Raw genomic sequence first — 9,679 nt, 5'->3', positions numbered from 1 at the left:
AGGGAGGGTGAGTGGGAGGGAGGGAGGGTGAGTGGGAGGGAGGGAGGGTGAGTGGGAGGGAGGGAGGGTGAGTGGGAGGGAGGGAGGGTGAGTGGGAGGGAGGGTGAGTGGGAGGGAGGGTGGGTGGGTGAGGGTGAGTGGGAGGGAGGGTGGGTGGGTGGGGGTGAGTGGGAGGGAGTGGGGGTGAGTGGGAGGGAGTGGGGGTGAGTGGGAGGGAGTGGGGGTGAGTGGGAGGGAGTGGGGGTGAGTGGGAGGGAGGGTGGGTGAGTGGGAGGGAGGGTGGGTGGGTGGGGGTGGGAGGGAGGGTGGGTGGGTGGGGGTGAGTGGGAGGGTGGGTGGGTGGGGGTGAGTGGGAGGGAGGGTGGGGGTGAGTGGGAGGGAGGGTGGGGGTGAGTGGGAGGGAGGGTGGGTGGGTGGGGGGTGAGTGGGAGGGAGGGTGGGTGGGTGGGTGGGGGTGGGTGAGTGGGAGGGAGGGTGGGTGGGTGGGGGTGAATGGGAGGGAGGGTGGGTGGGTGGGGGTGAATGGGAGGGAGGGTGGGTGGGTGGGGGTGAGTGGGTGGGAGGGAGGGTGGGTGGGTGGGGGTGAGTGGGAGGGAGGGTGGGTGAGTGGGAGGGAGGGTGGGTGGGTGGGTGGGGGTGAGTGGGAGGGAGGGTGGGTGGGTGGGTGGGTGTGAGTGGGAGGGAGGGTGGGAGGGTGGGTGGGTGGGGGTGAGTGGGAGGGGAGGGTGGGGGTGAGTGGGAGGGAGGGTGGGTGGGAGGGAGAGGGAGGGTGGGTGGGAGGGAGAGGGAGGGTGGGTGGGAGGGAGAGGGAGGGAGGGTGGGAGGGAGAGAAAGAGAGGGGGAGAGGGAAAGAGAGAGGAAAGGCGAGAAAGAGAGAGGGAGCCAGAGGGAGAGAGAAGGGAGAGAGGGTGAGAGGGAGAGAGGGTGAGAGGGAGGAAAGGGAAGGGGAGACAAAGGGAGGGAGAGAGGGAGGAAGAGGGAGTGAGGGAAGGGGGGAAAGAAAAAGGGAGGGAGGCTGCAGCTAACCAGGAGGAAGGCGGTGAAAGCTTCTCCCTACAAGACTGCTCGGGGCGGGGTGAACAGGCGTTGCTGCATTAAAACTGGGACCCGCGCTTGAAATGAATATGTGGTTATTAAAGATCAAAAGATTGACTTTTGCCCGAACGGTAGTGAGAGTTTGTGTGAAGGATGGGAGGGGGGAAGAGGGTCGCTGCTCCCTCATTGGCAGCGCTGTGGGAAGGGGGGGCTGGAGCTGCCATACTAAATATCAATGAAACGCCCACTTGTACGGCCCCGCTTCCTCTGGAGGTGGAGGTAGAGGCGATGACATATAGAGCCAGATCCAACTCATCGATTGCCTCCTGAGCAGCAGCCTCCAACACCTCCGCTCCGAAAGCTGCCTTCCAGCCTCTGCAAGCAGGGGGACAAGACTGCGTGTCCCCCCCCGGCGCAGTGGCACTGGGACTGGGGCTGGGCTCCACGCTCACACTGGGATTGACATCTCCTCCGCTCAGGGGGGAAGGAGGGAGGGGGCAAAGCCAGCGGGGCTTTCTTTCCAGGTCGCAGTTCGCCGTCTGACTTGGGAAGAGGGTGTCGGGATGCTGAACAGGACAGCGGGATGTGGCCCTCTCCTCCTGCCTTGCCTCCTGCTGCTGGCCAGCCTCGCGCTGCTGGATGCGAAGGGCAGCTTTTACACTCCTTACCGATACAACCTCTTCACCTCTGGCTCCAGCCCCAGTCTGAAAGGAGCGGGACGAGTCACCGGACGCCACAAGTGAGTCTGTGTGTGTGTGTGTACCCCCCACCCCCGGGCCATCCTTTATTAAGAGAAAACTCTGCTCACAAATAAACCAGAATTATTCTGCAGTGTTAAACTCCCACAGACTGGATGCATGATTCTGTTGCAAAGGCAGAGACAAACGCAACAGAAGCAAAGTTAACTTTATTTTCAGCTTCCGTAAAAACTGCAAAGCATTGCATTTTCCATCTAGTTAAATTAGTTTTTGATTTGGGAACGAAAAAAAGTTCGATCCACTTTCTGTGCGTTATCGAACACATATATTCGCTGCATTATGTCTATTGACAATGGAACAAAATCCCTGGTTCGGTTGTCGATTTATCTGTAATTCTATTTGATCTATCTGTATTTCTGTTTGATATATCTGTAATTCCATTTCACATACCTGTAATTCTATTTGATATCTCCAATTCTATTTGATCTCTCTGTAATTCTATTTATTAATGCCAAAGTTTCAATCCTGCAAAGGTAGAGAAAGGGGGAAATTGGCATCAAGTGTTGCTCCTGTAAATATTTCAGTGTAGAGAGGGAAACATATATATATATGTGTGTGTGTGTGTGCGTGTGTGTAAGCCTGGTTTGTGTTTTCTTTTGCAGGAATTATTGTGCCTACATTGTAAAGAAGAATATCACATGCACGATGCAGGACGGTACAGACACCTATGTGAAGGCTGAATACCACCAGTGTGCTTGGGGCCAGCTGAAGTGTCCGGGAGTTGTCATGTAAGTCTACACACAGCTCTCTGCACAACAGTGAGGACGGGAGAGGAGCCCCAGAGGAAACGGGCTGCTGCTAATGTCCCAGTCCAGCTGTGGTGTCTGTATATTTGTTTCCAGTCTGGCGGTGCCCTGAATACGAGAGACTTTTTTTTTTAAGTTCCTGTCACAGTAGAATGCACCGTGCAGATTTATTTTGACGGCGACTGCGAGGAACGCGTTTTAAATCCAGGGCGAATTGTTCAAAGGTCTCTGTGGTTGGGGGTCTCTCTGGCTGGGGGGGGGGGGGGGTCTCCAGAGGCTGGGGTCTCTGGAGGCTGGGGGGTCTCTGTGGCTGGGGGTCTCTGTGGCTGGAGGGGTCTCTGGAGGCTGGGGGATCTCTGTGGCGGGGGGGGGGGGGTCTCTGTGGCTGGGGGTCTCTGTGGCTGGGGGTGTCTCTGACTGGGGGTTTCTGGGGCTGGGGGTCCCTGGGAGCTGGGGACCTCTGTGGCTGGGTGGTCTCTGTGGCTGGAGGTCTCTGTGGCTGGGGCGGTCTCTGTGGCGGGGGGTTTCTGGGGCTGGGGGTCTCTGTGGCTGGGGGTCTCTGGGGGCTGGGGTCTCTGGGGGCTGGGGTCTCTGGGGGCTGGGGGTCTCTGGGGGCTGGGGGTCTCTGGGGGCTGGGGGTTTTTGTGGCTGGGGGTCTCTGTGGCTGGGAGGTCTGTGGGGCTGGCGTCTCTGGCTGGGGGTCTCTGTGGCTGGGGGTTCTCTGAGGCTGGGGGTCTCTGGGGGCTGGGGGCTCTCTGAGGCTGGGGGTCTCTGTGGCTGGGGGTTCTCTGAGGCTGGGGGTCTCTGGGGGCTGGGGGCTCTCTGAGGCTGGGGCTCTCTGAGGCTGGGGATCTCTGTGGCTGGGGGTCTCAATGGCTGGGGGTCTTTGTGGCTGGGAGTCTCTGGGGGCTGGGGGGTCTCTGGGGCTGGGGGTCTGAGGCCGGGGTCTCTGGAGACTGAGGGGGTTCTCTGAGAGCTGGAGGGGTCTCGGGGGCTGGGAGTCTCTGGTGCTTGGGGTCTCTGGTGCTTGGGGTCTCTGGGGGCTGGGGAGTCTCTGGGTGTTGGGGGGGTCTCTGGATCTAGAGTCTCTGGAGCTGGGGACGGGGGTGGGGGGGCGGGGGTTCTGTCGGTCTCCGGGGGTCTCCTGGTCTGGTGGTGGGGGGAGGAAGCGATTGAATGACTTTTTTTTAAAGTGCGCATCTCCTTTCAGCTCAAACCCACCAGTGATTTTCATGGTTTGAAAATAAACCGAGGGTCACTTCCCGTGCATAAAAGAACACCAGCTTTAAATGAGTGCTTTTGTGCGGCTCTGAATGGAAGATTGCGCCGCGTTTGGTTTGAGCTGATTAAAACTTGATGGTTGAATGTTTCTGGCCTTAATATTATTCAGTGTTTTCGCATTGTGTGAAAGTTAATACATTTGGACTGTTTTAAATGGGGACGGGGGGAGTGGGGGGTTGGGGGGGAATTGTTTTCGTACAGCGATGTATATACACTGGCCCTGAAGGGACAAAAACAAACTGAAATGAGATTGGGAAGCGAGAAGGCAGATTGCTTAGGGGTCATTTCATTCTGAGCTCGGGAGCTGTGTGAGCAGCGGCGCAGCTGTGCCCTCTGCTGGGCAGGACAGAACTGTCTCAACCTCCCAACACCCCAACGCTAAAGATGCCAGGTATTTTTCCTCAGAGAAATGCCACTTGACGGCTCTAATATGATTTAGTGCCGCAATTAACCTGTTTAAATTTCATTACATCCAATTGCTGCTTGTACAAACTGCGTTGAACAAAGGCGCCAGTCAAGATTGAATTTGAGACAGTAACTCCGGCGCTGCATTGGCACAGAATCATTTAACATCCACTGATTTGAAAAGGGCGGAGTTTTCTATTGGGGTTTAATTGAGTACACGGCAGAGAGGCTGTGAAAGCGGATTTGTTCTCCTTCGGAGGCGAAGGGGAGATTTTTTAAAACATTTAAATGTTCAAAATTGTAAGGGGTTTTCGCGGAGTGAATCAGGGTTGTGTATTTGATCTGATTTATTATTCAGATGTACTAGCATACGGTGAAAAGTATTGTTTCTTGCGCGCTGTACAGACAAAGCATATCGTTCATAGAGAAGGAAACGAGAGAGTGCTGAATGTGGTGTTAAGAGAAAGATCAACTTAATGCAAGGTAGGTCCATACAAAAGTCTGACAGCAGCAGGGAATAAGCTGTTCTTGAGTGGGTTGGTACGTGACCTCAGACTTTTGTATCTTCTCGGCCTTTTGGTTAAGATCAAGTGTGGTATTGACAGGAGGTGAGTCTGCACCTACTCCAATCAGCTTGGCTCTTGTAGATCAGGCCCAAGACAGGAGTGGAGGCCCTGTCTTGTCAACTTGGATCGGAAATGTCTCAACTTGTTGAGACTCTGAATTGGACTTCATTTGATTGAATTGGAAAAGTATTTTTAAAAAGTGTAGTATCGACATGCTGTACTTGGTTGAAGTCATTAGGCTACATTTTAGCTTCATTTGAAGCAGTTTTTAAAAGTGGCATCTGGGCCTTTTGGCTAAGATGCAAATGAGATCAACCCTTGGAGGAGGTGCAATGCCTACTCCAATCAGCTTGGATCATGTAGACCAACCCAAGACAGGAGGTGAGAGCCCTGTCTTGTCAGCTTGGATCGGGAATGTCTCACTTGTTGAGACTCTGAATTGGACTTGATTTGATTGAATTGGATTTTTAAAAAAAGGTAAAAGAGAGAATGTCCAGGGTGCATGAGGTCCTTAATTATGCTGGCTGCTTTTTTGAGGCAGCGGGAAGTGTAGACAGCGTCAATGGATAGGAAGCTGGTTTGCGTGATGAATTGGGCTACATTCACAAATGTTTGTAGGTTCTTGTGGTGTTGGGCAGAGCAGGAGCCATACCAAGCTGTGATATAACGAGAAATAATGCTTTCCATGGTGCATCTGTAAAAGTTGATGAGAGTTGGAGCTGACATGCCAAATTTCCTTAGTCTTCTGAGAAAGTAGAGGTGTTGGTGGGCTTTCTTAACTATAGTGTCATCATGTGGGGACCTACCAGGAGACCTACAGGGGACCTGCCCCACTGTAGGCTGGTAACCAGAGGGCACATATTTAAGCTAATTAGCGAAGGGATGATGAGAATATTTTTAGGCCACTTTTATGTTTACCCTCTGGAATGTGCTGCCTGAAAAGATGAGGGTAAGCGGCTTCAGACTTTTGAACTGACCTACCATAAGTTAAACTGATCTTTCTCTACACCCGAGCTATGACTGTAACACTTCATTCTGCACCCTTTCCTTTCCTTCTCCATTTATGTACTCTATGAACGGTATGCTCTGTCTGTATAGTGCACAAGAAACAATACATTTCACTGTATCCCAATACATGTGACAATAATAAATCAAATCAAATTCAATGGTGATTTTTAGAAGGAAATTGGATATGTACTCAGAAAACAAATGGTGCAGGAAAATGGTGAAAGGGAGGAAAGTGGGATGAGTTTGATTACTTTCAAAGAGCTGGCAAGGACATGGTGGGCTGTTTGTTTGCCTTCTGTGCTGCAAGACTCAGATTTGATGGCCTGATAGAAGAGGGTCATTATAAGAACGGTGGCACAGTGGTTAGCATTGCTGCCTCAGCGCCAGGGACCCAGGTTCAATTTCCAGCTTGGGTCACTGTCTGTGCGGAGTCTGCACATTCTCCCCGTGTCTGCGTGGGTTTCCTCCGGGTGCTCCGTTTCCTCCCACAGTCCAAAAGGTGTGCTGGTTAGGTGCATTGGCCATGCTAAATTCTCCCTCAGTGTACCTGAACGGGTGCCGGAGTGTGGCGACGAGGGGATTTTCCCAGTAACTTCATTGCAGTGTTAATGTAAGCCTATTTGTGACTAATAAATAAACTTTAAAAAAAAAATGAAGGACCCCAGTATGGTGGCAGCGTTATCATATCGGTGTCCTTCCAACTTGTTAATGCCACAATTTCCAATTGAAGGGTGACAGTAGTGCGTTTGATGCAGACCTTAACACAGGCACCAGGAGCAAAGCAAAGCTATTAAAGTGACCACTGAACTAAGTGCACCGCATGAGAAACAAATGTGTGTTTGGGGAGATGTTTCATATCAGCCCATCATTTTGGCCAAGCTCTGTCACTACAGCAGCTTCTTCTAAAATCTTTGAGTAGATAGATGCCACCAAGAATCCCCCCAAAGAATGAAAGGCAGCTGCTGTTAGAAAGCAGGTTGGCCACTGTAGCAAGTTGCACTGCAGATGTTACATCTGCTGCAGCAGAAATTTGCACAATGTGTTTTCTAGTTCAAAGGTTTTTACGAGTTAAGCTGTAATGAAAACAAAGAATTAGTCATGTCAGTGGTTGTCAGCAATACCGCAATATGTGTCTTAATGGGAGCAATTTTGTATTTCTGATCGTACTAAACAACAGTGTCTACCTTGGCAGTAACCTAAATCCATTATTGTGGCTTATAAGCATTCATTCATGTATTGGTACCAGCCACAGAAGCCTGCTTATGGGTGGGGAAAACTGTTCCTTATGTTAGCAGTTACAGTTTATTACTTGCAGTTTTTTTTAATGCAGCAGAAGAGGATTATTGATCCCCTGCACTTAGTGTCACTACTCTGCCGACCACCACTTTTTAACCTAAATTCCAATAACTACAGTTGCTAGGAGCAAAAAGGTGTAGTGAGTTGGGTAACTACACACAGTGCAGAAGGAGGCCACTCAGCCCATCGTATCTGCACCAGCTCTCTAAATCAACAACTCACCTGGTGTCATTCCCCTGCCTTCTCCCCATAACCCTGCACATTCTTGCTTTTCAGATTCCCTTTTGAATGTCTTGATTGAATCCGCTTCCACCAGACTCTCAGGCTGCGCATTCCAGACCTTAGCGCTTAGCCACTCGCTGTGTGAAATGTTTCACCTTGGAATGTTTCACCTCATGTCGCCTTTGCTTCTTTTGTAATTACTTTAAACCTCTCATTCTCAATCCTATCATGAATCGGAATAATTTTCTCCTATCTACTCTGTCCAGATCCCTCATGATTTTGAATATCTCTATCAAATTTCCTCTCAAACCTTATCTTCTCCAGGAAAAACAGTTCCAACTTCTCATCTGAAGTTTCTAATACCATGAAGCAGTCTAGTGAATCTTTTCCACACTCTCTCCAATGCCTTCACATCTTTCCTAAAGTGCAGTGCCCAGAACTGTGGCTGAACTAATATCTTATACAAGTTCAGCAAAACTTCCTTGCTCTTGTATTCGTTGCCCCTATAATAAAGCCTTGGATACCATGTGCTTTAAGAACAAAGAACAGTACAGCACAAGAAACGGGCCCTTCGGCCCTCCAAGCCTGTGCCGCTCATTGGTCCAACTAGACCATTCGTTTGTATCCCTCCATTCCCAGACTGCTCATGTGACTATCCAGGTAAATCTTAAACGATGCCAGCATGTCTGCCACCACCACCCTACTTGGCAGCGCATTCCAGGCCCCCACCACTCTCTGTGTAAAAAACGTCCCTCTGATATCTGAGTTATACCTCGCCCCTCTCACCTTGAGCCCATGACCCCTCGATCGTCACCTCCGACCTGGGAAAAAGCTTCCCACTGTTCACCCTATCTATACCCTTCATAATTTTGTACACCTCTATTAGGTCTCCCCTCATTCTCCGTCTTTCCAGGGAGAACAAGCCCAGTTTACCCAATCTCTCCTCATAGCTAAGACCCTCCATACCAGGCAACATCCTGGTAAACCTTCTCTGCACTCGCTCTAAAGCCTCCACGTCCTTCTGGTAGTGCGGTGACCAGAACTGGACGCAGTACTCCAAATGTGGCCTAACCAGCGTTCTATACAGCTGCAACATCAGACTCCAGCTTTTATACTCTATACCCCGTCCTATAAAGGCAAGCATACCATATGCCTTCTTCACCACCTTTTCCACCTGTGCTGCCACCTTCAAGGATTTGTGGACTTGCACACCTAGGTCCCTCTGTGTTTCTATACTCTTGATGGTTCTGCCATTTATTGTATAACTCCCCCCTACATTAGTTCTTCCAAAATGCATCACTTCGCATTTATCTGGATTAAATTCCATTTGCCATTTCTCCGCCCAATTTTCCAGCCTATCTATATCCTGCTGTATTGTCCGACAATGTTCATCGCTATCCGCAAGTCCAGCCATCTTCGTGTCATCTGCAAACTTGCTGATAACACCAGTTACACCTTCTTCCAAATTATTTATATATATCTCAAATAGCAGAGGTCCCAATACAGAGCCCTGCGGAACACCACAGGTCACAGACCTCCAGCCGGAAAAAGACCCTTCGACTGCTACCCTCTGTCTCCTGTGGCCAAGCCAGTTTTCTACCCATCTAGCCACCTCTCCTTGTATCCCATGAGCCTTAACCTTCTTAACCAACCTGCCCTGAGGGACTTTGTCAAATGCCTTATTGAAATCCATATAGACGACACCCCCGGCCCTTCCTTCGTCAACCGTTTTTGTCACTTCCTCAAAAAACTCCACCAAATTTGTAAGGCACGACCTCCCTCTTACAAAAACATGCTGTCTGTCACTAATGAGATTGTTCCGTTCTAAATGCGCATACATCCTGTCTCTAAGAATCCTCTCCAACAACTTCCCTACCACGGACGTCAAGCTCACTGGCCTATAATTACCCGGGTTATCCCTGCACTCTCAATCTGTCCTGCCACTTTCAATGATTTACTCATATACACACACCTTGGCTCCTCTGCTCAAATGGTGTTACTTGCATTACTCTTTGCTGTCAACATTAAATATTACCTAATGTTAAACATCTTTAAATCTGATTAAATAAGGGATGAAATATTTCCACATCTTGAGCAGAGTGCAAAATGTTTCCTCTCGATAGCGAGAAGAGAAAATCCAGAGATAAGTCGTCACCTGGACATTTTTTCCTTGGCATCGCACTAGTGGAGGCCTGAGAGCAGGTCAGTCACCAGTCTCTTGCCTAAAGTTGACTGATAAACTGGAGCTAGCTGAGAGAGAAAGCACAAACTTAAAACCATAAGCCATCAGAAGTAGGCTTCTATGACTGATAACCAGACATGAAAGAATATTATAATGCATCAGCTGAGCACAGACTAGTTA

At 50.2% G+C, this 9,679-nt stretch overlaps 1 protein-coding gene across 1 annotated transcript in view; it reads left to right on the top strand.

The window, feature by feature from the left end:
• Positions 1-1,300: 1,300 nt before the first annotated feature.
• emilin3b (elastin microfibril interfacer 3b) overlaps positions 1,301-9,679 on the top strand; it is a 55,966-nt gene continuing 47,587 nt past the window's right edge. The window contains exons 1-2 of the mRNA XM_078236695.1: positions 1,301-1,774; positions 2,396-2,521. Of these exons, the coding sequence (XP_078092821.1) occupies positions 1,599-1,774; positions 2,396-2,521 (302 nt within the window). The 5' untranslated portion in view covers positions 1,301-1,598. The remainder of the gene's footprint in view (positions 1,775-2,395; positions 2,522-9,679) is intronic.

This window comes from Mustelus asterias, chromosome 20 (genome assembly GCF_964213995.1).
Source record: "Mustelus asterias chromosome 20, sMusAst1.hap1.1, whole genome shotgun sequence".
Taxonomy (NCBI): Eukaryota; Metazoa; Chordata; class Chondrichthyes; order Carcharhiniformes; family Triakidae; genus Mustelus; species Mustelus asterias.
The sequence above is the reverse complement of the archived record's forward strand: the minus strand, read 5'-3'. Positions and strand labels throughout refer to the sequence as shown.